The sequence below is a fragment of the Camellia sinensis genome, chromosome 13 (assembly GCF_055761805.1).
Source record: "Camellia sinensis isolate YWXY chromosome 13, ASM5576180v1, whole genome shotgun sequence".
NCBI lineage: Eukaryota > Viridiplantae > Streptophyta > Magnoliopsida > Ericales > Theaceae > Camellia > Camellia sinensis.
Genome location: NC_138973.1, coordinates 18,394,487 through 18,419,215, shown reverse-complemented (window position 1 = coordinate 18,419,215; position 24,729 = coordinate 18,394,487). Strand labels below are relative to the sequence as shown.

Below are 24,729 nucleotides of genomic sequence, written 5' to 3'. Positions count from 1 at the left end.
AAATCTTATTTTTTTTATTTTCACTCGTAAATTGTGAAGGCTACCAAATTACTATAGTGACATCTTTCTTACATTATATAAATTATTTATTTTGATGGTATTAATGATTTTCTATATAAAAAAATATATAAATATAGTCAAATTTTAATAATTTAATAATATAGTTGGAAAAAAAATTGAAATTCGTTTACAATTCGGGCAACTCGAACAATTCGGATTTAACTTGGGTCGGGCTTGAGCAGGCAACCTCCGGTTATAATTCGGGCTTGGACGGGCCTGGGCAGGTCTCAGTACAACTTGAGTTCGGTTTGAATAACCTCCAAACCCAAGTTGCATCCCCTACAATCAATTTTACAATTTTAATATAATTATATTAATTTTGTTTTTAGTATACTTAAAGCGACCAAAATTAATACCAATTATAAGTAAATACTAAAATAAATAGATATATATATATTTTAGTAAGAAATATATGATAATATTTTTTTTTTCATTTATACAATTTATGAAGTATTGATGAAAATAACTCAATTATTATGTATTTTTTTATTTTTTTGAGTTCAGCAATTAGGGGTGGCTGGATCAAAGGTGTACTATTTATTTACGCTGGACTAAGGAATTCATAAGTAATTACTTTTTCGTAGCATGGCCTCAACAATTAAACTAAACCCTGAACAATTGTATGGAGCACATCCATCACTCGGGGGCAATTTTTAAAATTTAAATGTTATGTAAATTAAAATTTTATAAACAGTAATATAATTATGTTAAAAGTATGAGATTATTTATTGATGTATTCGATTTAATTTATTTTTTTAACCCTATAAATATATTAAAATGTATATTATAACGCAAGCAATGCAGGAGATCAATCTCAACTATATCATGCTATAAAAATATAACTTAAAAAAGATATAAAAAAATTGATGTGGTTTTAAATTATAAACAAATTTAAATTCTAAGGCCTCGTTTGGCAACCGAACTTTTTAGTTAAAAAGTCAAAAGGTTACTAAATTAGTCAAAAAACCAATAACTCATATAAAAAAGTCAAAGATTCTCTTTTCTCTCTACTTTTTGTACATTTTTTCATAAAAAGTAAAAAAATCATCCCAAACATACTAATTTTTTTAGTTCATATTTTAATTAAATAATTAAAAAATTACTAAATTAGCCTATTCCCAAAAGAGGCTTTAAGTGTTGGGCAATTTTATGCGTGTTGCACTTTTTGATGATTTATTTATTTTAAGACAATCTAACTGCAGTATTAAAGAAAAGAATATCCATAAATATTATGGCCAATAAAAAAGTGCTGCAGGTATTGGCCGAAAACGGCGTCGTTCCATGACTCGTCTCCCTGCTTCGTTCATATCTCTAGGGTTTTGCTGCTCCGAAGGTCCAGAGTGGAGGGGAAAAAAAAATTCCACAAAAGGAATCAAATCGAAAATCCGAAACATACCCACACAAAAACTCAACATCCTCATTCTCTCAGCTCTGTTTGGTTGCCCAGAAAAGGTACGACAAGAAAAAAGAAAGCAACTTTAAACATCGTTAACTCTGTTTCGTTCTTGTTGGTACCAAGAAGCATACTTTTGAGCTCACTTGGGATGAATTCAGCGTTTGAATTTAATCTCTGGAGAACTTCAAAAGCATTATCTACAAATTTGATATTTTTCATTTTCTTTTCCTCAGTTTTCTCCGAAACCAAACAGTGGGTTATGTCATGCATTTCTGTTGTTGCAATCAATCAATATGTGTGGGATAGCTATATTGGGTCGATACTCTGTTCTTGCTTTTCCTGGAAATGAATTTCTGTACAGTTGCTGTAGGAAAGCCTTCACATGGGATTTGCAACAGGTATGGGGTTTTGCATCAATTTGTGAATCTTTTTTCATACTGTGCTGTTCGAACCTTAGATTTTCATGAAGAAGGTGAAAGCTATGAGTCCTGTTATGGTGAATTACAGAAGAGGATGCAGGGTTATGCCACATCGGGTTGCATTAAGGAAGCTATCGAGACTTTGAATTTCATGAGGAATGTCCCTGGGAAACCGACTGTGTATGATTATAATGCTTTAATACATTGTTATTCAAAATCAAAACATGTGTTGTTGGAAGAATTGGTTGGTGTTTACGTTGCGATGAAAAGGTTTGGGCCTTACCCAAATGCATCAACCTTCAATACCCTTTTGAATGGGATGCTTTCGCACGGTAACATTAAAGATGTGTTTATTATTGCAGAGGAAATGTGCACAAGTGGATTTATACCTTCATTTAGTTTTTTGTCGAAATTGTTGAAGAAGTCATTAAAATCTGGATATCTAATTGATGCACTTCGTGTATTCAAGTTAATGTTGAGACTGGACTATTGTCCAGCTGAACCCAATTTGAATTTGTTGATTGTTTGTCTTAGCAAAGCTGGGATGATTACCGAGGCATTTTTTGTGTTCTCTGTTCTTCTTGAACGGGACTCTTTTCGAGGTGCTTATAGTTATAATCCAATATTATGGGCTCTGTGCAAGTCTGGTCAGAGCTATACTGCCTTGGCATTGTTTTATTCTTTAAAGAAGAAGGGCCTTGCACACAATGTGTGTTCATATACTGCTCTGGTTTATGGGTTTAGTAGGGAAAGATTATGGGAAGAGGCTTTTCGTTGTTTAGCTGAAATGCAAACTTGCAGCTGTAAGCCTAATGTGATAACATACACTGCAGTTGTTAAGTTTCTTTGTGATGATGGGAAAATTGAAGAGGCATTAGGCCTTTTGGATAAGATGGAGAAGGAAGGATGTGATCCGGATTTAGTCACATACAACATAATTCTCCACAAACTTTGTCACCAAAGTAGGGTTGCTGAAATTGGTGAGCTTGTTCGGGTTATTGATCAAAAGGGATTATATCCTGATCCATTCACTCATGCTGCTTTGGCTGGCGGCCTGTTAAAAGGGGGGAAAATAGGGGTTGCCACTAAATTCTTGCTTGACATTATTTCAAGGGGATGCACTGTAGATGTTGTAATTTACAATATATACTTTAATATTCTATGTCACGAGAATAGATCAAGTGAATCATTATCTCTGTTGAGGAGTATGATGGAAATAGGTTTTAGACCAAATAATGTATCATATAACACAATTTTGAAAGGCTTTTGCAAGGACAACATTGATGAAGCTCTGGAACTTTTTGATCATATAGAGTGGGGTGTGAATGGACCTGACATAGTTTCATTCAATACAATTTTGTCTGCAGCCTGCAAACAAGGAAATTCTCCAATGATTCGAAGGATCTTTTATCGGATGGAGTATGAAGGTATTAAGCTTAATGTAGTTAGTTCAACTTGTTTGATTCAATATTTTTGCATGGTTGGAAAGATTCCGGAGGGCTTGAAGTTGCTGGAAGCTATGACATCAAATGGTCCCAGTCCTACTATAGTGACTTTTAATACACTTATGAGCAGCCTTTGCAAGAATCAGCTACTTGGAATTGCACTCCGGATTTTCAAATACTTGAAAGGAACTGGATTATTACCTGATATGATAGCTTATAATATTCTCATACGTGCTTCCATAAGAGAAGGCAATGATCAGCTGATGGGTCAGTTGTTAAGAGAGATGTCTAGCCTAAGTTTAAAACCAGATGCTGTTACCTTCGGGTCCTTCATTTATGGCCTTTGCAAGGGAGGCAAGATATCAGAAGCCTTCCAGCTGCGGAACCAAATGATTGAGAATGGGATTACTCCAAGTATTGCCATTTACAATACACTACTTGAGGCACTGTTAAAAAGAGGGAAGTTTTGGGACATTATCTTGTTATTGAAAGAGATGGTGATGGAGGGGTGTGAACCTAATGCAGTTTCTTTTGAGATTCTAAGCCGAACAATTACGAAAGGTTGGATGAAGGGATATCCTAGGGCTACAAAGCTTCTGGAGTTTTTCATGTCTGCTAATGGTGAGAAGAGACACATCATGGACTGAGATAACTAGTTGATTCACTTGGAGAATTGGAGACTGTGATGGTTTCTTTAATTATCCGGTATTGCAACCTGGATCCTCTCACTCAAATCCAAGCTTTGTCTTGATTGAGGTTCATTGCAGACAAAATTCCAAACTTTGTGAAAGGTCTGTATGCTTTTGATTATTTGAACATTGAAGAGACTTATTATTTAGTATGTTGTGGTCATGTTATTTGATCCTTAAAGATAGTTTCTGGGTTTATGTACAATACTGTTTCTGAATGCTGGACCTTCTTTTTATTGTCTTCTTTAGAATTTCCTCTCATTATCACGGAACTAGATGTTCATGTAGTAGACTGATTTTAGTGAAACTTCTCTAGACCAAGCAAACGAAATATTTTTTCTTGGATACAGGAACAGATTACTCAATCCATTTTCATATTGCTCATGATATATATATATATATATATATCATTACTTAGACATCCATTTCAAGTGCATGTCCCATTTTTGCACAGCATGGTTATGAAAATCCAATTTCCATTTAGCTAATAAGCTCTTCCAAGATTTTACGTCATAAAAAATTTATTATGTTTTTTGTTTTATGTACTTCCTGGAATTTGCTTAAATTTAGTTGTCAAGTATTGAACTCAATCTATAGCCATCATGCTCTGTGTAACAGGACCTGCTGTTACTATTCATGGAGTGAAACTACAATGCTGGTGTCACTAGAGAGCCAATGGATGAATTTTAACTTAATCCAACACATTTTGCTAAAAATTAGGTACAATTATATCGTATAAACACCAACGTTGTACCTTGAATTGGCTGTTTTTCTGTGGCTTACTGATTTTTGCATTTGTTTTCGTGTTGACATTCTATTGTCTTCGCAGTCACATTTGACATGCTACTCTGGATTTTTTAACTTGTATTTTTCATTACATTATTGGAAGATTTGTTGGACTTGACATGTACAGTTAACGGTTAAAAATTTGCAGAGGATGCATCTTATTGGTTGTATTTGACATTGTCAACAAGGAGCTCCACCTGCAATTGGATTGGTTAAGAAGTCCACTTGTCTAATTCAGGGAGACTTGTTTTTGTGGAATTTGTCCATGTAAGGTCCTCTTGTTTGGCTAGATATCAATTTCTTTAAGGTGTTGAGCTATTCTGCTCGTAGTAATCGATGAATAAAGTTAAACATCTTAAGGAGAAACTGATGCTTCACAGCGGCCCATGTCTATTGCATGCCCATGATAGCTACTCATGGCATTCTTTTATCCATGACATATGAACCACTCACTTTTATCCATGACATATGAATGTTATTTGAGTGCTTCATTTTGATGTATTGAATCCCATGTAAGGGAAGGTTTAAGCTTCAAAAAAGCGTAGTTCTTTTGACTAATAGCGAAAAATTGAATTCGGTTTCTAATGATAGAAATGTAATAACTTGGTAGTGATTACATCTTAGGAATGAAAGCATGGGTAAATTCAAGGATTTAAGATTGTAAATTCATTGAACATGTTTTTTCAGGTCTTGAGTGATCCGCAAAAAAGGGCAATTTACGATCAGTATGGTGAAGAAGGGTTGAAAGACATGCCAGTGCCTGGTTCTGGTGGCAGCAGTGGGTTCCCCGATGGGTATAATCCTCAGAATGCAGAGGACATTTTTGCAGAATTCTTTGGGAGTAGCCCTTTTGGACTTGGATCAGCAGGAGCTGGTAGGTCCATGAGGTTTCAATCAGATGGAGGAATGTTTGGGGAATTTGGCGGGAATAACAATATCTTTAGATTGTATAGTGATCGAAGTGGTGCTAACGTGCCGAAGAAACCACCACCAATTGAGAGTAAATTGCCTTGCAGCTTTGAGGCACTGTACAACGGATCAACAAGAAAGACAAAGATCTCTAGGACAGTGCTTGACGCTAATGGGTAGGTGTATTCTTCTCATATCATTTTCGTTGAATTTCCTTTATTTTGAGTTTGCTAGCTGTTAGATTATATTTTATCAACAAATTCTACTGTCATCTGAGTACATTGAAATTCATATTCATAGTGCTTTGAGTCTTAAATCAAACAGCAATTACACAGTTCTTAAATGGATAAATAATAGCCCTTTAAACCCCGGATTGGTGTATTTCTCTTTATCCTTCTACTCTTTAACATAATCTCTTCATCTCGCTGCATAAAATATCATTTACTTGTTTTGTTTTCCTCCTGGATGAAGATTCACGGTCCTTGCCCAATCAGAATATTTGGTTTCTTCACTTGTAATCTTTAAATTTCATTATCAGCATCACCATTTACGTTAAGAGTGATTGCTTCGGGGGGCCATGGGTAGTGGTGAAACATGCTTATGCAATTTGGCAGTTTTAACTATTACAGGGCTATCCTCCAAGGCTCTCTGTGTTGCTCCTGGTTAACTTTCAGAATTCTAACTTGCAAACTAGCGAGTTGCTGATGAAACTTTATGAATGTTTAGTTGTTTATTTGGCATGTACAGTAGCCTATCGGCAACTTTAAATTTGTTTTTTTGGGTATAATTCATTCGTGGTTGCATGATGCTAAGAAAATAATGGAAAGTATGCATAATTATAAAAAAATTATAACATGAACTGATGATAGGAAAATAGGTTTTTCCTTGATGGTGGTAAATTGGATGGGTCCAATCCAGGCTTTTAGATACTCTGAAGTTAAAATCTATTCGATTAGTGAAGTTAAAATCTTTAAAGCCTACCCTTTTCTTTTGACTCGGATGCTATTGTCAAAAAAAAAAAAATCACTAATAAATTTAATTTCTTCTAGTTGTGACTTTCCTTTAATAGCCGTGCTTATATGACATATAGGAGCTTATGCCATCTTGTTGCATAGTAAGTAATTTCTCTTTTGATTAATTTTTATTTCAAATGCAATAGGAATCAGTGCAGCATATTGTGATTTAGTCTAGGCTATTATTGGTTTCTCATAATCTTATGTATACACAAGCAATTTTGGCTTAATTGTTGTGATCAACAACATTACTGATTTGCACACTGGCGCATCTAGTCAAAGCTTTCATTGCTGATTGTTTCTTGAATGAATAATATTACAGGCGATTAGTGCCAGAATCAGAGATCTTAACCATTGAAGTGAAGCCCGGGTGGAAGAAAGGAACGAAGATCACTTTCCCAGACAAAGGAAACGAGCCAGCAGACCTCGTATTCGTGATTGAGCTAAACCAACTTCCAGCTAAACAAGCTTTCATCTGTTTTTTTTATGGTTTTCATCTGTGTTTTTTTTTTTGGTGAATTGTTTCCAAAAACTGTATTTGTTTTTTTTTTTCGAATTTTTTTCACATGATGCCTTTTTGTTCACACTTGCAATGAACATGCACTTTGCCAATGTCGGTTTGAAATAAAATAATGTGTCAAGACTAATGAAATATCACTTGCGCGAAAAAGGAAAAAAATTTGCTTTTTCCCCTCAAATTATCAGTTTGTACATGTGATTTACCTACTAAACTAAACTATCAATTTAAATAATAATTTTTGTAAACTATTGATATTAATTTATTTGCACACGTGATTTATTTAATTCAGTTGTATTAATAGGGTTACATACAAACCAATACCATAATTTTTCCAGATAAAAAAATAAAATAAAAATTAGTGACAATATGTAGTATTGTCATTTTAAAACCAGGACCATACAATTTCTAGCATGAGTGCATAACAATTTAATTTCTCTAACATGTGTAAGGCTTGCTTGGTAGTGATAGTATCAAATGATTAATTATATTTCTATATTTCACACAATTTTGGAAGTAAAAATGCGCTTAAAAACATTTATTTTTTTCAACTATTAATGGAATTTCTAATACAATTTTGGCATCTCTTTTTCACGACACTTCGATTTTAAATTATGATCTAAATACAAAAAAGTTTTTGGAGAAAAGATCCAAACAGAGTCTATAAATGTGATATATAAATAACCAAAAAATAAAAGATAAAAAAATAAATAAAAAGTACATTTATCATACATACTAGTTCTAGTGTTTTGTGACATAATTGCCTAATAGCGTCAGGGTAATAAAAATGGCGCAAAGGTTCCAATAATCGCGGTACGCTTCTTATATATAATTGTAATTCAATAATAATGATTAATAATTATATTAATAAAAAAGATGAGAGGTTCTGATTTATTACAAAAAAGATCATTAACTAAATAATTATTAATAATTAATTAATCATGAATTACCATTCTCAATATTTTCAGCAGAGACAATCAAATCTAATCATTCTTCGTTTTTTTCGTTCCATTGTTTCAGAGAGAAAATCACTTTCTGAATTCGAACTCGAATTCATACACAAAGTTTTGATTTTTTTGGTGATGTGTAGTGATAATACAGAAATTGATTATCTGCAGAGATATACATTTACACTTTTGATCAGATTATATATATACACAAACATTGTAGATTTGTATAGATAAAGATATATATAGAGTGATGGGGGTGGATTATTATAATATATTGAAGGTGAATAGGAATGCAACAGAAGATGACCTGAAGAAATCATACAGGAGATTGGCCATGAAATGGCATCCAGACAAGAATCCAAACAACAAGAAAGAAGCTGAGGCCAAATTCAAACAAATCTCCGAAGCTTATGAAGTAATGCTTACATTTTCTTTCTCGCGCCAATGTAGCTTTAATTTCATTCTTATGTCTTGTTTTGATTAGTTTTCTCCACACAATTTTCTATTCTTGTGTCAATTATGTGACAAGAACAAATGGAGGTTGAAGAAAATTAAGTTAGATTTAATTTAATTTAATTTAATTTGTTTTTTTTAAGGAATTCTGTTATTGGTTTAAAAAATTTGTGCTTGGCTTCATCACCCATTTTCAATGCGGATATCAAAATTGCCAAACTGATCAAGACCAAAATCAAAATTATGTATTTGTATTGAAGCTTATTTGAGTGCTTATTTTTTGATGTATTGAATGCTAGCTATATAAGGGGAGGTTTAAGCTTCACAAAAGCATAGTTTTTTAGCCAAAAATTGAATTCTGTTTCTAATGATAGAAATGTATTAACTTGCTACTGATTATTACATCTTAGGAATGAAAGCATGGGTAAATTCAAGAAATTAACATTGTAAATTCATTGAACATGTTTTTTCAGGTCTTGAGCGATCCACAGAAAAGGGCGATTTATGATCAGTATGGTGAAGAAGGGTTGAAAGACATGCCACCGCCTGGTTCTGGTGGCAGCAGTGGGTTCCCGGATGGGTATAATCCTCGGAATGCAGAGGACATTTTTGCGGAATTCTTTGGGAGTAGCCCTTTTGGATTTGGATCAGCAGGAGCTGGTAGGTCCATGAGGTTTCAGTCAGATGGAGGAGGAATGTTTGGGGGATTTGGTGGGAATAATAATATCTTTAGATCATATAGTGATGGAAGTGGTGCTAATGTGCCCAAGAAACCACCACCAATTGAGAGTAAATTGCCTTGCAGCTTTGAGGAACTGTACAACGGATCAACAAGAAAGATGAAGATCTCTAGGACAGTGCTTGATGCTAATGGGTAGGTGTATTCTTCTCATATCGTCCTGTTGAATATTCTTTATTTTGAGTTTGCTAGCTGTTAGATTATATTTTATCAACAAATTCTACTGTCATCTGAGTACATTGCAATTCATATTCATAGTGCTTTGAGTTGTAAATCAAACAGTCATTACCCAGATCTTAAATGGATAATCATAGCCCTTTAAATCCCGGATTGGTGTGTTTCTCTTCATCCTTCTACTAGTTAACATAATCTCTTCATATAGCTGTATAAAATATCGTTTACTTGTTTTGTTTTCTTCCTTGATGAAGATTCAGGGTCCTTGCCCAATCAGAATATTTGGTTTTTTCACTTACTTCTAATCTTTAAATTTCATTATCCACATTGCCATTTATGTTAAGTGCTTCTTCTAGGGGCCAAGGATGGTGGTGAAACATGCTGATGCAATTCGGCAGTGTTAACTATTATTAAGTATAGGGCTATCCCAGAAGGCTCTCTGCGTTGCTCTTGGTTAACTTTCAAAATTCTAACTTGCAAAACAGCGAATGTTACTGATGAAACTTTATGAATGTTTAGTTGTTTATTTGACATGTACGGAAGCCTATTGGCAACTTTAATTTAATTTAATTTAATTTTTTGTGTGGGTATAATTCATTTGTGGTTGCATGATGATCTAAGAAAATAATGGAAATTATGCATAATTATAAAAATTTTATAGCATGAACAGATGATCAGAAAAATAAGTTTTTCCTTGATGGTGGTGGGTAGATTGAATGGGTCCAGTCCAGGATTATGATACTCTGATTGATATACTTCTGATTACATTATTGGCATTTCACACTTCTATGAAAACCCATTAGGTTAGTGAAGTTAAAATATTTAAAGAAACCCTTTTCTGGATCGTAAAAGTAAATTACATTTCTTTTAGTTGTGACTTTCCTTAATAACCGTGCTTATACGACATATATGAGCTTATGCCATCTTGTTGCATAGCAAATAATTTCTCTTAATATATATTTCAAATACAATAGAAATCAGTGCAGCATATATATTATGATTTAGTCTAGGCTATTATTGCTTTAAATGTTGTGATGAACAGCATAACTGATAGCATTGTAGTCAAAGCTTTCATTGCTGATTGTTTCTTGAATGAATAATTAATATAACAGGCGATTAGTGCAAGAATCAGAGATCTTAACAATTGAAGTGAAGCCAGGGTGGAAGAAAGGAACGAAGATCACTTTCCCAGACAAAGGGAATGAGCAGCTAAACCAGCTGCCAGCAGACCTCGTATTCGTGATTGATGAGAAGCCCCACAGCATTTTCACACGAGACAGCAATGACCTCATCATGAACCATAGGGTGACATTGGCAGAGGCTCTGGGCCGGACCACAGTGAGTCTCACTACACTTGATGGACGTAACTTGTCGATCCCAGTAACTGACCTTGTGAGCCCCGGTTATGAGATGGTGGTTGCCCGGGAGGGAATGCCAATCACCAAGGAGCGTGGTAATAGAGGTGATTTGAGGATCAAGTTTGAAGTGAAGTTTCCAACAAAATTGACACCAGAGCAACGATCAGGGCTCAGGAGAGTTCTAGGTGGCTAGTAGTTCATATGTATGGGCTTTTTAGCTTCATCATCGGTATTTTTGTTGATTAGAGTACATCATTTTTAGATCACAATGATGCGCTTGGCATGCCTTGTTGGTTGAGAAGATGAGAGGGGCTCAAATTCCTCTGTGTTTTACCTACTGTCAACAAAGCATGTAGAAATTCCACCACAATTACTTTATTTATCTATTTTTTTTTTTGGGAGTTGGGGCTCGAATTTGTTTGTGTTATGTATTTTTGTTGTTGTTGTTGTGCAGTTACATGTGTTGTGCTTTTGATATAAATGTATATCTGTATATTGGTCTCAATAACATTTCTTGATGTGTTTTGTTTCCTATTGTAAAGAAAGAAAGAAAAAAATGTTACTTCAGAATTTCATGATAGCCCAATCTCTCTCTCTCTCTCTCTCTCTCTCTCTCTCTCTCTTATATTGTTATTATTTCTACAGAATTTATTTTCTAGTATTTTTAGTTTATTTATTTATTTTTATTTTTTGCATGAAAAACATCATATTTCATTTCAAGAAAGAAGAAAATACGAAAGTGAATGATTTCAAACAAACCTAACAATAGAAACAACGCTAACAAAAACAAGGTGAGCAACGAAAGACACAAACATAACATAAGCTAAGACAACACTAACAAAAAAAAAACATCATATTTCAAATGAGTATTTTCAGTTAAAAGAGTGTTTATTTTCATCAAACAATCAATTTGATGAACAATTTGCAATTTGTTATTGATGAATAAACACAGTTTACAATCAAAATCAAAATCAAAATCAAAATAGCATCTCAATGATGCCTTTTAGTTGCTTATTATCATCCATCCATCTATCAAGAAAAACACAATTCAGTTCATCGCTGCGTCGAAGAGGACCTTTGAGAGATAGCTTTGATGGTTAGTCTAAAGACTCTATTCAGAAGGTTTATAGTTCTACTCTCCTCCTGTTTGTTTGGTCGGGTTCATTGGCTCAGGGGTAGCCTCTGAACCCGTGTTTGTTCTGTTCATAAGCTTAAGGTTGGCCTCTCAACCCCACGTGGAGTAGGACGAAAAATGAGTTTTCGATAAAGCAAAAAAAATATGAAAGTGACTAGCCATAGAACAGGTCTTAAAAAGAGAAGCAAAAAAGTATACCTTCTCCACAGGCGACTCAGGTTCGACTCTGGAGGGAGCGAAATATTGGATAATTTCAATGGTTCTCTGCAGAAACCTCACTTTGTACTCCTATCGAATCCTGAGCTTGTCTGTGATGTATGGTTAATCTCCATCTCTTGAGGGAGCGAAATATTGAATAATTTCAATGATTCTCTGCAGAAATCTCACTTTGTACTCCTATCGTATCCTGAGCTTGTCTATGATGTATGGTTAATCTCCACTGGTGCCTCGGTAGTGAGTCACTTTCTTTGAGTTGAGTTAAATCAAACTGGCAACCGATTACCCTGGGGTTTGGGCCCACAAATGCCGTGATGACACGTCAGAACGTCTTCTTCTTTTTTTGCCCCAAAAAAAAGAAAGAAAAAAAAGCAAAAGGGTATTCCTTAGTCTTTATTCTATTGATTCATAACCTCTATCCTAAGACGACTTCACATTCCAAGTAAGGCATAAATTATAGATCACTCATTCTCAAAGGTCTTAACTCGTCATGGATAAATAATAGTCCAAAACACGGAATTGACTACACAGCCAATCACATAAAATAATTATTACACACAAGATGGTGAAATTCACAATTAAAGAAATTGTTCTGTGCACTTTGGTCCAATTATATTTTATGTGATTGGTTCATTGTCCCTAAAATTAATATTAATAAACTTTTTATATCATAAAATATTTACATAAGTAAGATCATAAATAATTTATGGTATATTAGTCATTGTTGTTGCATTATTGTAATAACATGCATTAGCCTATAGATTGGAAAATAAACATTGCAGAGACGAATTAAAAGGTACCATGTTCATCTACGAGATTTGCTTCAACAACTTAAAAAAAAAGAGATACATGCTTAGAACATTTTTATGGTTACATTACTGCACATATCTTACCAAAGTTTTTACAAAAAAAACTAAAAAAAGAAAAACTTTATACATGATAGGGACCAAATCAAAAACCCCTACTCCGTGGGGCACCCTCCTGTCTCCACTCCATACCAGCCTGCCCAGGTCGCAGCCCAGGCGGCACACCATAGTGGCCAGGAGGCTGCACCCACCTAGCTCCGGGTGGCCAAGGCGGGGCTACATTATGCAAGCCCTGAACCATATTACCCGATGGTTGCAAAGGCATAGCACCACTGGGTGGTGCAATTTCCAGCCGTGGGGGCTGTTGAGGCAATGCAAGTCCTGGGTGTTTATTCACTTGATGATGTGGCAGCATTGGCTGCTGAAAGTTATGCATGGGTGGTTGGTGGTGGGGCTGCTGTTGGGGTGGTGGTGCCTGAGGCTGCCACTCTGGAATATCATCATCATCGTCATCATTCCATGGTTGAATCCCCTTCCTAACAGTCCTCAAACCGGCACTATTCCCAGTTTGCCCGTATTTCTGAATAAGCTCTCTCATTTGGTCTACAGGTAAGGGCGGAGCATGAGAACTCGGATGAGAAGGGTTTGTTCCCGACCCCCCAGATCGAGTTTGGTTAGAAGGTACAGACGGTTTTGAGAAATTAAATTCGGGCAAGTCATCTTCATCCCGGGCAGTGGCGGGGCCAAACCCAGGCGGAATATCATCATCATCATCATCATCATCATGATTTAACGGAGGATGATGAGGTCCAGTTGGGCCCATGGGATGTGTTGGTTTAGATACAAAATTCACATTCATATAGGTATCTTTTTCTTGATGCTTCCTAGATGTGATATTGGAGTGTTGTTTTTTGGAGTTGTGTTTGTGGTGTGAGGACGATGATGAGTTGGGTGATATTACAGAAGAACTGAAATGAGGTCTTCTCCATACAACGATACCAATTAGCCCATTGTCTATTGAATTAAGAATCTCAGTATGGTCTTTGGATAGGTGTTTGCTCAGTATTTCAACTATTCTTGGAGGGCAGATATAAAGTTCCACTCCAGTGGCTGGTGCTGCAAACCCCAACCTCTCATCAGAAACGTACGAATGAACCACCTGCAGATTGATGGGCAAAATTCGGTTAAACAAGAAACAGAGAAAATATTAGATAAAAGGGAGGCTGATGTGGGAAAACATGAGAAAAGAATATGGAAGTAACCTCGTCAAGACTTGCATGGTCATTTTCCGAGGATCCCTCCTTCAAAACAAAATGGACAACCTGCACAGAGAGAATATTACATGAAAAAAATTTAAAATTTACATACTTTGATGAACTTCACTATCATTATCATTATGTATGAGATAATCAGTTATAATTGGATATCTATTCTCGTAACAATTTTCTGTTTCTTCACTTTATTTATTCGTTTTAATTTTCTGATGACACCCAGATGCCTTTTTCTGCTTTCTTTTTTTGTTTTCTAAAATTGAAAAATGTGCTTTATCATTTTGAAGAAGAAAACTGCATATTTCATGATGTCCAAACATGGATTTTCACAAACTAGCTGATCCAAAATACAATCTGCTTGAGTTTTGAAATGTTCTGGAAAAGCTAAATTTCTGGACATGACACATCACAAATCTATGTTCAATTTTGTTTTCCTTTTCCTCATCAAAACCAGCCAACCAACAATAAATTATTTCTAATCACAAATCTATGTTCAATCGTGTTTTCCTTTTCCACATCAAAACCAACAAATCACAAATCAATGTTCAATCATGTATTCCTTTTTCACATCAAAACCAACCAACCAATCACAAATCTATGTTCAATCATGTTTTCTTTTCCAAATCAAAACCAACCAACAACAATAAATTATTTCCTTATTTTTTAAATTGCCATATTGTGCCCTTTAAACCTTGAGTCAAAATTTCAGCATTGGGTATTTGACAATATATTCACATCCTGGCCACACAGCATGCAACCAACTAATCCTTTCTTTTTACTAGATGTGAAAAATAATTACCAGCAACACAGCTTAATTCGATACTACTAGTAGACAAAAGAAAGTGTTTCGTTCGCACAGCACATGTGCACATGCCCCACACACAGCAAGGGGGAGAGACGGAGAACTCTGGAAATGCCTTTTTACGCATGAACGATATATTAAGAGAGAGAATTTGCTTACATATATCCTTTCGTTTCACACCAATAACTATAACTAAAACAAATGTCACTACCACAGCTGAGAAAGCACTACTCTGCTGTAGGTTACCAGCTGAACAGCAGCAAAACAGCGGATAAAAATTAAATACAAAAAATGGGAGTAGAGATACCATGACTGCACGGCTACGAGACATGGGAAGCTCTTGAAGGAATTTTTCAAACGCATCTAATCTGACTCGCCCCTTGATCTCAAGAGAGTTGGGCCACTCTTTTGTCGATGTTTTTTCACCACTGTAAGAAGATGAGCGGGTAAGTGAGAAATCGACAAGCATACAGAAAAAAAAAAACAATGGAAACTGAATCGGTGTATTTTGTTATCTTTTTTGCTCACAAGACTACAAGGGAAACTAAAACCCTCAGATCAAGGGCAGCAGACCAACTGGGAACAACTTCATAGAAGGCGGGGTTGTAAATTAATAGTTATTTCAAATCTTAAACAACTAACCTTAATTGTAAATACATTCATGTTATTTCATGCATGGAAGGCACAGAAAATTTTAACTCAAGTAGAAGTGCACTAAATTTTCTTCAAAGCAGTAAGTTACAAACCACAACAAAACAAGGAAAGACTTCCCAGTCTTCAAAGTTCTAAATACACAGGCCATGTTTGGTTAGAATTTGTAGAGTGATTTTGGGAAATTTTTTTTAAAAAAATTGTTTGGTTTGTAAAATTTTCAAAACAATTTCCAAAATTACTTTCTCTCTTACCTATCAATCAATCACTTTGTCTCTCTCCTCTCTCCTTCTCAATCACTTTTTCTCTCGCACACATTTACTCAATTATAACAAAATATCAAATCATTCCAAACTTCTAAACTCCAAAACTACTTTCAAAATACACAACCAAACAAATCAAAAAAAATTCTAAACTCTCTCCCCAAAACAATTTTTAAAAACTACTCTCCCAAAACCAAACCAAACATACCCACAATGTTTTCAAGTCAACTTCTACAATTTCATTTAATACAAAAACAAACTGACGTTACTTTATAACTAACATTGAAAACTACCCAAACTTCACATCATCATCTATGACATTTAGAGCCAGATTAGGACAATAAAATTAGTTGGACAACCAACAAGCAACAAAAGAATAAGAGAATTGGCTGTTATGCAAACATATGCATAGATAACATGATACGTATTAGAAAGCAGATGGACCACGCAACAGGCACAAGATAATTTCAAGACCTATTGGAAATGCAATGACCCCCATTTTTAAGACAGCAACAGGGATTATGCACTACTCAAACGAAGATATTCTACCACAAAACAAAACTGAAGATACAAAAGAACAGTAGATTAGAGATACATAATTAGGTGAAAGGAACTGAAGCAGTAAACAACTTGCAATGATCACGACATCAACTGAAAAGACATACCTTTTAAAAAAGCCTACTACTGTTACCACAGCTGACACATTCAGCTGAAGTATGCCTTCCCATACACGGTCACCCTTGGACGCAGCACCAGGAGAAGGTTTTGGTGCTATAGGATTCTCCTTGGATTTTGTCTTCACATCAGAATCTTTGTATTTCACATCCACTTTATCAGACTTTTCTGAGGTTGCGTCCACAGGTACTTTGGAAGCTAGACCAGAGGGTGTCACTTCAAAGCCACCCTCTGTGGTTTCCTTGACAGAGGGTGATATCGTCTTCCCACCAACCATGGGTAAATTTTCAAATGGAGGTTCAGAATCAAGAGATTCCATAAACTCATCAAGGGACACAATAGGAGGAAGGAATTCTGCATCCTTCAATTCATCCACCATTAGATTTTGCATTAAATCAGTCCCATCATTTGGAATCGTAAGGCTACACGGAATATCCTGGTTTTCTGAGCTACTCTTCTCACCTACAACATTCTCTTTATCTTTGATGTCATCAGCTTTGGCAGAGGGATGAGCTTCAGTATCCTCGTCTTTTGATTGAACTCTGAGAAGCGAACTTGCTCCAACAGAAACCTCAACTGAAACACCATCATCTTGTTCGAATTCTACTTGAAACTCACCCTTGTGTGTTTTCCTCACCAGACGTCTCATGTCAACATCTGAATCAGGCAAAACTACCATTTGAGCGAGCTCTTCTGCTTTTGCAATTCGCCACTCAGAAAGCTCCTTTGAAGCAAGTTCCTCAGCTGTCATTGAACACAAACGATCAGGGGGGATTTCACCAGACATTACTCTTTCTCGTAGTTCAGGATTACTACGATCTTTTAAATTAAACATAAGAGATCTTCCCTTCTCTTTGTACTTCTTATTGACCCCTCCAAACAATTTGAAGAGTTCTACTTCAATTTTAAAAGCCAAACTTTGAGGAGATTGAAATGCTTGATCTCTTTCTTCCCCACCCCCCACATCCTCATTTACCAACTTGGGTTTTTTGGCAATTTGTATTTCCTTTGTTTCTCCAACGTCTACATCGAGTTCCAATGCCCAAGTGAGCCCATTTCCCTGCAAAAGTTCATCTTTGACAAAGAAACTGTCACTAAATGAAACATCTTCATTTGGAAAGCCAGTATTATATTGGACTTCTTGTCCATCACCTTTCCAGGTTTGAGCAGAACCTCCCATGTTTTCATTAGTAAAACTTCCCTGAGATATGCTTTGGACATTGTTGGCTATATCTACAGAACGAGATTCTTTCGATGGTAAACTGTCTGTAGGGTTTTCAGATACATGGTCAGCAGCATCAGCCGGCGCAGAAGTGGATTCAACTCGCTGAGAAACCTGTTTCTCAGAATTACTTTCTTCATTTGAAGCTTTATCTTGCCGCTGAGTAACCAGGGCCAAGGCAGAAGCTAATGATTCCCTCATCTTTGACCTCACAGATTCACATGACTCAGCCTGACCCTTTGGTGATGGTTCCATTTGTGTAGTACGATTCTTTGGAGTCAGCAATTGCTTAGTGCCAGATCTACCAGACATGGATTCATTCCGTACCACTTTCTTATTTGGTGGAGGTAAATTTTGTGAAGATGGAACACCAGACTTGGAATGCACCTGTGTAGTTCTTTTATTTGGTGATGATAGTTGCTGCAACCCAGGGTTGGTAAATGGTTCCATTTGTGCCACGTTCCTGTTTGGCGTCAACAAATGTTGTCCCACAGAATTACCGAACTTGGGTTCTCCCACAGCCTTTCGCTTACTCGGTAACAGTATCTTTTGTGAACCTATGTTGTTCAACATAGCATCCATATCTCCGATTTGATGATTTGGCATTAAGAATTGTTGTAATCCAAGATTGCTGACCTGCATTTCCATCTGCCCTGTTTGCCTGTTCAACACTGGTGAGTTATGTAAACCAAAATTATTGGTCATAGGTTCCACCAAACCCATTTTCTTGTTTGATATTTCAAACTGCCGTGGTGCAGGACTGTTAGACATGCCATCCATCATTCCCATTCGCATATTTGGAATCGATACCTCTAGATTGTCCGAAATAGGATCCATCTGCTTGTTTGGTATTGATAATGGCTGTGACACAAGATTGTTGGACATGCTACAACAGCACTGTAAAACATATGCACGTACAACTGTAACACAGCTCTGAAACTCAAATATTTACCTAGTACATACCATGAATTAGGCAATGCATCCAGGTGATCAAAAAAAGAGATTTACAGAATCTGCATTTTAAAAAAACATAAGCATTATAAGCATCCTCTTTCTTGAGTTACAATTGATGAGACAAAAACAGTTCCAATACAAATAAAATAAATAAATAAATAACAAACAGATCTACATATAAAATTCCACTTACTAGAACAATCAAACCAACATATATATATATATATATATATGCTGGAAGAGAGAGAAAATCAATTCACATCAATGAGTTTTAGAGAACTTGCATAAATGAATAACTAACTACTGGAGGCAGAAAAACAATACAACTAAATTGAACACAAACAGCACCTTAGTTGATATCAGTCCCCATATGTTAGAAGCTTTAGGCACACAACAATACACCATTATCATAGTTAACAATGTGTGTATGTGTTTTTCCAGGTCTCCAAGCAAAATAGATCATTCATGGTTGGAAGAATGCTAGAGTAAATTTATATTCTGCGTGTCAAAACCTAGTAATAGAACACACAGGATTCCACACGTTTTGTTTCTTAAGCACATTCAATTCCATTAATGCATAACTTTTTCTTGGTATATTGTCAAAAAGACATAATGGTAGATCACATTCAAAATATAATGCTGATCTATGACAAGTCCCAACAAAAAACCACCAAACACATAGGCTTCAAACACCTGTTTACTTATACATAGAGAAGCAAGATAAAGAGGTAGTACAGGGAAAATTTATGAAGTAGTTATATACACACAAAGAGTCAAAAAAGTGCACAGACAATGACAGCACGTGCCCACAAGCACATACATGTCTATGCACGTGATAGTGTGTGTGTGTGTGAGAGAGAGAGAGAGAGAGAGAGAGTAAAATGCAGGCAATGCTATATAACATTGCACACATACAACAACAGTTCTAGACTGAGAGAAACAATCAAGTAGAAGACAGCTAGATATGCAGTGGAGGAATGAACTGTATGGGACAATGTCAATTTGTTAAAATGACTTCTTTTGGCACTTTCCTAAATTACTTAACCACCTTTAATGTTCTTGTCTTCTGCTTCCCCACAAGCTCCCAATGCCAAATGCAAAGTATCACTAATCTCAGTTACACTAAGCTAAACAAGCCGCACATGTTTTATAAATGTTTCAAGTTTCCCTCCTGTTAAATATAATGATAGGATTTTCTTTACAAAAAAGTCCAAGCTTCCAACAGTTTGGACCTAAGTTGATTAAACATATGTAGCTTTCTTGAAATTTATGGGACTCCAGATGATATCTTAGTAACAAAACTCCCTTGGCATCTAATCTAAGCAATTGGGGGGGAGGGGGGGGGGGGGAGGGGGGGGGGGGGGGGGGGTGGAAGCAATTATAGAACTTCAATGTTGCAAGTTCTGTACAAATTCAGAATGTGTTGAATGATGGATGCAAAATCTTTGTAATTGCAAAACTTTTTTAAACCAAATGTTGCAAATGATAGTTGACAGACTGAATTAATCCAGACAAGTTACGAAGTAAGGACTGAATTAATCCAGACAAGTTACCAAGTAAGTTTGAATACCAATAAAACCACCATTACATGCTTGTTGAGAAATCCAAGCCATTATGGACAGGCTTGAAATATTCAAGAACAGGAGAAAAAAGCTGTGCAGTATTTTTTCAAGAATACAAATGAAAAAAATCAAATGACATTCGCCCTCATGATTTTTTTAAATAAGTTTTGCTCACATGAATGCAAGTTGCAAGTTGCAGAAGTTGACAAACCCCACCCCCCTTTGAAACTATTCACAGTTTGGGTGATGATTGCCAATCAAAAGTAGACTTGCACAACTTAGCACCCTTTTTTTTATTGTGAGGAAACAAAGCACCTCTGTACACAGCACCCTTAAAATTGTTGAGCACATCAAAGAAAATATCATTACATAACAATGATAACAAAAATAAATGTATAGATGGAAAAACATCTAATGTGCCTATGCAACGGATTTCTAAACAAATATGTGTGCCATTATGGTGTAAAAATATCTAAACAAACCATAATTATCACCATAATTCGCAGTAGAAGAAGCACTAAACTCTATGCTTTCTTTAAATGGTGTGTCCTAAGAATGGATATGATAAATAAAATTAGGTCAAACTTTCATGAAATTAGCTACTTCCTAGTGAATTCTAGCTACTTCTCTCTGCAAATCCAGCAACTGCAGAGTTCCTACAGTAAGCCAATTCCATTCTGTTCTCAACTAAAAACCACAGGATGATATTCCCCACTGCCACCCTACCCCACAAATTTCTTAACCAAATCACACATAAAACATATTACAAAAATTAGTTATTTAGTTTGAAACTTCTTGATGTCATGAACATAAGAAGTTATTTTGTTATTTCTTTCGGAGGTGCACTCAACTTGTCGATGAGATGGTTGTATGTAAGAAGCTTTTCACCTACTTATTGGTAATGGTCGCATGCAGGACATGTCACTTAGGTTGTTGCATGTAAAACCATGTCCTACTTTCTTGTCATTGAATGGCCATGTGTCAATAAGTTGTTATGGAATGGTTTCATACCTGCCACTCGTTACCTTTTGTTACTTTTAGTTTTTCTATTCCAATACACTTGATTAGAAAGTAACCTCCTTAGCTAATTATATATAGGACTGTCACTCTTTGAATGAGGTTTCAGAGAAATTAAAATTTCAAATTTTGATATCATGTTGTAGTCTTATTCGCTGCTTCTTACAGCTTGGTATTGAGCCTCATAACTCGTAGAATTCAAGCCTGCCTTGCCGGTTTTTGCATAAATTTGTTTTAAAATCTGATTTTTTGCATAGCTCGATCTTCATCCAATGTTGTTCAGATCTACCTTTGATTGTAGTTATTGGAACTTCCAACTAGACTACATCACTTGTCCTTTGTCATAATGGTTCAAAAAATATATTAGATTCACGTGGCAAGAGCACTTTCAATATCCTCCACTTTTCTTCTCAATCATTTCAGGTGACTGAAGAGACATGGTGCATCAATGAGATGCCTCATGTAGTTTTAAATATTTATTATATCATATACTATATGAATATTTCATTTAAAAGTATAAAATAATGCAACATAATACTAATTGCTAAGGTTTAAAGGAGGAGGGATTAATAAATATAAATCTCCATTTTTTATTCCTTTTATCAGGAGATCTCAAGTTAATATTTCACACTTGTAATGTGTTTCACATAACACGTGTCCCCTAGTGTTTGAAGCATGTCCAAGTCCAAAAGTAATAATAATTGTACACGTTTGAATATGTGTTGGGCGCTCCTTAGCATGTGTTCGACACATACACAACTACTTTTTAGTTGCACTATTTCTTATTGAAAAAACAAGTGTTGTGTTTAAAGTGTAAGGTGCATAAGACAAAAGGAGTCTTAACTACATCAATAGCACCAAGAATAGTAATCAATCATATCAACACTCCAAATCAACACATTCACAGAACCAATAGTGGAACCGCATTACTGTAGAGCTTTCTAACCTAATGCAATGACACCAAGTCCTCATTGACCTACCAGTGTTCCTTCATGTGTTTGATATGGAAAAACACTATTCTTGTTCTACTCCTTTTTTCTCTTGCATCTTTTTTTTTCCCTGGCTTATTTCAGCATCAGTAAACGTTATCCATGCAATAGCAATATCAAAGAATTACAACCAACTTCAACTTGGTTCTTAAAAACAACCACACCTGTTTACGATGGGTTGTCAGGAAGAGCAAAAAAAGATATGGGTAACTGTAAATTTTTTAAGTGAGAATCATTTATACTATAGTTTTACTTTTCCTCCTTTTAAAATGTGACCCTGGTTTTAAGTTGTCAAACATGAAGCATACAAACAGATTAAAGTAGAGTCACAATTGGACAAAAAAAATCCCCCACTCTCATTTCTATGTTTCTATTAGTTAACAGAGAAAAACAAAGACTTACATTTCAGTAAATCCATAGGTAGACAACCATCTCTAGGAAAATTAGCTCGCCAATTATCCAGTCGACAATGCTCAAACACCACTTTTGTTCCAATCTACATGTATCAGATGGAAACCCTGACATATTAATGACGACAACTTTCATCAGAGTACAAACATCACAAAAGAAAAACATGTAATGATGTGAGAAAGAGAAAGCATGAGTGCATACGAGAAAACAATCTTATGACTTCATTGAAACCCATTCACCCCCTCCCCCAACTTTAAAGGGTGTGTTTGGTTTGTGTTTGTAGAGTAGTTTTTGAGATAAAAAGTACGAAAACTTATTTGGTTTGCCTTTTTTCAGAAATGATTTTGGAAAATTGTTTTGGGGAGAGAGTTTTAAAAAAAGTGATTGATTTGATGTGTATGAGAGAGAGAGTGATTTTGGAAAGTAGGTAACCAAACAAAATTTTGAGATTTTTTTTAAAAAAATTTGTTTGGTTTGATTACTCTTGCAAATTTGTTTGTAGAAAATTTTTCCCAAATTTTTTTCTGAAAAACAAACCAAACAAGGCCAAAACCTCCAGAAAACAACACCTCAATACACACTCAGAAATCCTTTACAAAGTAAATAAATCCCATTTAACTGACAACAAAAACCAGGAAAAATTATTAACTATACCAGCAATCACAAATATCACAAGCTCAAATCACTTGCAACAACAATTAATTTACCAAAACCAACCTAATTGGAAAAAGGTTTGTCCAATCCAACCTGTACAAAATCTATGAAACAAAGGCCTAAAATCTATGAAGTGAGCAACAATCACACATGCCCATATCTAATACCACAAAATCAGATTTGGGGTAATAAAAATTTTCAAAAAAAAAAAGCTTCAAATCTCAACCGCACCGCACGTTACTTAATTCGATCCCTAATTACTTCAAACATGCATGCATAAAATCTCAAACTTTTAACCTTCCAACACAATAATTATGAACAACTCCTCGAAAAAAATCATAAATTATATAAATTTATCGCACGATTGATCAATATTCATATAAAATCGATAGAATTGCAGAATAATAATGAAAAAAACAAATCTTTTTTGCGCAAATCGAACCATCACAGCACACACACCCAAAAAAAAAAAAAAAAACCCTAATTTGCGATTTATCAGAACTGTGCGAATTCAACCCGAGCTGAGATGGAGGGAGAAAAAGAAATAAGTGTGTATATGTGTATACATGTATGTATGTGCACATCTGATTACCTGATCGGAAGACGAGTAGAGAGAGAGAAAGAGACTGAGTTGAAAGAGCTGAGCAGTGAGTCGGCTATGGAGAGAGAGAGAGAGAGAAGGGGGGTAGGGTGCTGGACAAATATAAACCCTAGAATCAGAGGATTGAAGAACCGCCTCGAGAACGAGTGACACGTGGCAAGCCTTTTGAGCGAGTCTATCTCTTCGATGGTGAGGTTGACCTCACGCTCCTTTTTTTTCCCTTATTCGGCAATAGGATCGTTTAGGAGGTGATAAAGGGTATTGATACATCCCACTAAGCCCGTCTGGTGTAGCTGTTAAAACAGTTTATAGATTATACCTTAATAGATTATAGATTATGACTTTAATTAAAAATTATTAATCTGTTTAGTGTAACTGTTGGATTATAGATTTAAGTTGCTGAGTAGTGTTTGTTAAATAAGCTGTGAAATAGCTTTTTCAATTAATTTTTATTTTTTATTTGTCTACATTTCTCATAAATAATAATAATAATAATTTATTGTCCATTTGAGTCTTTTTCTATTTTTAAAAAAATAAAAAATAAAAAAATTTAAGAGTATAACCATAAATTAACATGTCCACAGTAGAAGCT

The 24,729-nt window shown here is 35.3% G+C and overlaps 4 protein-coding genes across 8 annotated transcripts; 3 read left to right on the top strand and 1 right to left on the bottom strand.

Annotated features, from left to right (window-relative positions):
• Positions 1 to 1,291: 1,291 nt before the first annotated feature.
• LOC114311344 (uncharacterized) lies at positions 1,292 to 5,844 on the top strand. Of its 3 annotated transcripts, XM_028257484.2 has the most exons (6): positions 1,292 to 1,512; positions 1,690 to 1,854; positions 1,964 to 4,111; positions 4,628 to 4,729; positions 4,944 to 5,062; positions 5,483 to 5,844. In XM_028257484.2, exons 1-3 carry the CDS (start codon positions 1,342 to 1,344, stop codon positions 3,965 to 3,967), a joined length of 2,340 nt encoding a protein of 779 aa, XP_028113285.2. In that variant the 5' UTR covers positions 1,292 to 1,341; the 3' UTR covers positions 3,968 to 4,111; positions 4,628 to 4,729; positions 4,944 to 5,062; positions 5,483 to 5,844. The 3 variants fall into 3 exon arrangements, with proteins under 3 accessions (XP_028113285.2, XP_028113286.2, XP_028113287.2); XM_028257485.2 differs by lacking the exon at positions 4,628 to 4,729; XM_028257486.2 differs by lacking the exons at positions 4,628 to 4,729; positions 4,944 to 5,062.
• Positions 5,422 to 5,884, top strand: LOC114311360 (uncharacterized). The gene is made up of 2 exons (XM_028257506.2): positions 5,422 to 5,433; positions 5,483 to 5,884. The coding sequence occupies exons 1-2, from the start codon at positions 5,422 to 5,424 to the stop codon at positions 5,882 to 5,884; spliced, it is 414 nt and encodes a 137-aa protein (XP_028113307.2).
• A 1,746-nt stretch (positions 5,885 to 7,630) lies between these two features.
• LOC114311345 (DNAJ heat shock family protein) lies at positions 7,631 to 11,478 on the top strand. The gene is made up of 3 exons (XM_028257488.2): positions 7,631 to 8,599; positions 9,111 to 9,511; positions 10,663 to 11,478. Exons 1-3 carry the CDS (start codon positions 8,435 to 8,437, stop codon positions 11,099 to 11,101), a joined length of 1,005 nt encoding a protein of 334 aa, XP_028113289.2. The 5' UTR covers positions 7,631 to 8,434; the 3' UTR covers positions 11,102 to 11,478.
• A 1,631-nt stretch (positions 11,479 to 13,109) lies between these two features.
• LOC114311343 (uncharacterized) lies at positions 13,110 to 24,358 on the bottom strand. Of its 3 annotated transcripts, none has more exons than XM_082903455.1 (7): positions 24,129 to 24,358; positions 22,874 to 22,989; positions 18,913 to 18,962; positions 16,718 to 18,810; positions 15,446 to 15,566; positions 14,328 to 14,387; positions 13,110 to 14,224 (listed from the first exon to the last, which is right to left on the bottom strand). In XM_082903455.1, the coding sequence occupies exons 3-7, from the start codon at positions 18,913 to 18,915 to the stop codon at positions 13,211 to 13,213; spliced, it is 3,291 nt and encodes a 1,096-aa protein (XP_082759581.1). In that variant the 5' UTR covers positions 18,916 to 18,962; positions 22,874 to 22,989; positions 24,129 to 24,358; the 3' UTR covers positions 13,110 to 13,210. The 3 variants fall into 3 exon arrangements, with proteins under 3 accessions (XP_082759581.1, XP_082759580.1, XP_082759579.1); XM_082903454.1 differs by having other exon boundaries at positions 22,874 to 22,967; positions 24,129 to 24,275; XM_082903453.1 differs by lacking the exons at positions 22,874 to 22,989; positions 24,129 to 24,358 and having other exon boundaries at positions 16,718 to 18,962.
• Between the last annotated feature and the right edge of the window lie 371 nt (positions 24,359 to 24,729).